This window comes from Myotis brandtii, unplaced genomic scaffold (assembly GCF_000412655.1).
Source record: "Myotis brandtii unplaced genomic scaffold, ASM41265v1 scaffold207, whole genome shotgun sequence".
NCBI classification, from domain to species: Eukaryota; Metazoa; Chordata; class Mammalia; order Chiroptera; family Vespertilionidae; genus Myotis; species Myotis brandtii.
This window is the reverse complement of record NW_005357736.1, coordinates 523,954-524,542: the sequence shown is the minus strand read 5'-3', so window position 1 is coordinate 524,542 and position 589 is coordinate 523,954. Positions and strand designations below refer to the sequence as shown.

General features: G+C 67.4%; 2 protein-coding genes across 2 annotated transcripts in view; both read left to right on the top strand.

Moving 5' to 3' along the window:
- USP19 (ubiquitin specific peptidase 19) overlaps positions 1–589 on the top strand; it is a 23,033-nt gene that overhangs the window by 1,439 nt on the left and 21,005 nt on the right. The window lies entirely within an intron of this gene.
- LAMB2 (laminin, beta 2 (laminin S)) overlaps positions 1–589 on the top strand; it is a 13,252-nt gene that overhangs the window by 3,284 nt on the left and 9,379 nt on the right. Inside the window, exons 9-10 of the mRNA XM_014538986.1 lie at positions 60–180; positions 446–589. The exon at positions 446–589 is cut by the window's right edge and continues 24 nt beyond it. Of these exons, the coding sequence (XP_014394472.1) occupies positions 60–180; positions 446–589 (265 nt within the window). The remainder of the gene's footprint in view (positions 1–59; positions 181–445) is intronic.

Below are 589 nucleotides of genomic sequence, written 5' to 3'. Positions count from 1 at the left end.
GCAGGGCAGCTGCGGGCACGGCTGGACACTGCTGACCGCGTGTCCGGCCTCCCTCCTAGGTCCACGGCGCCTGCACCTGCAAACACAATACGCGTGGCCTCAACTGTGAGCAGTGCCAGGATTTCTATCACGACCTGCCCTGGCGTCCAGCCGAGGACGGCCACAGTCATGCCTGCAAGAGTGAGTGAAAGCCTGGCCGCTGTGCCTGGTAGACCCCAGAGCTGACGGGCAAGCCCGGAACGCCCAGGCTGTGTCCGAGGGCCCCCGGGCCTCGATGCCCCGAGGACTCCCTCGCCCCCCTGGCCATCTGCCCTGGGCAGGGGCCCAGTGTGGTGCTCCTCAGCCCCTGGCCTTGGGAGGGTCCTGAGGAGGCACGAGGGCCTCTTCTGCCCTCACACGTGGGACATGGTCCCTCAAGAGGCCTGCCCTCTCCTCCTCCCCCAAGAGTGCGAGTGCCATGGGCACGCCCACAGCTGCCACTTTGACATGGCCGTGTACCTGGCATCTGGCAACGTGAGTGGAGGCGTGTGCGACGGATGTCAGCACAACACCGCCGGGCGCCGCTGCGAGCTCTGCCGGCCCTTCTTCT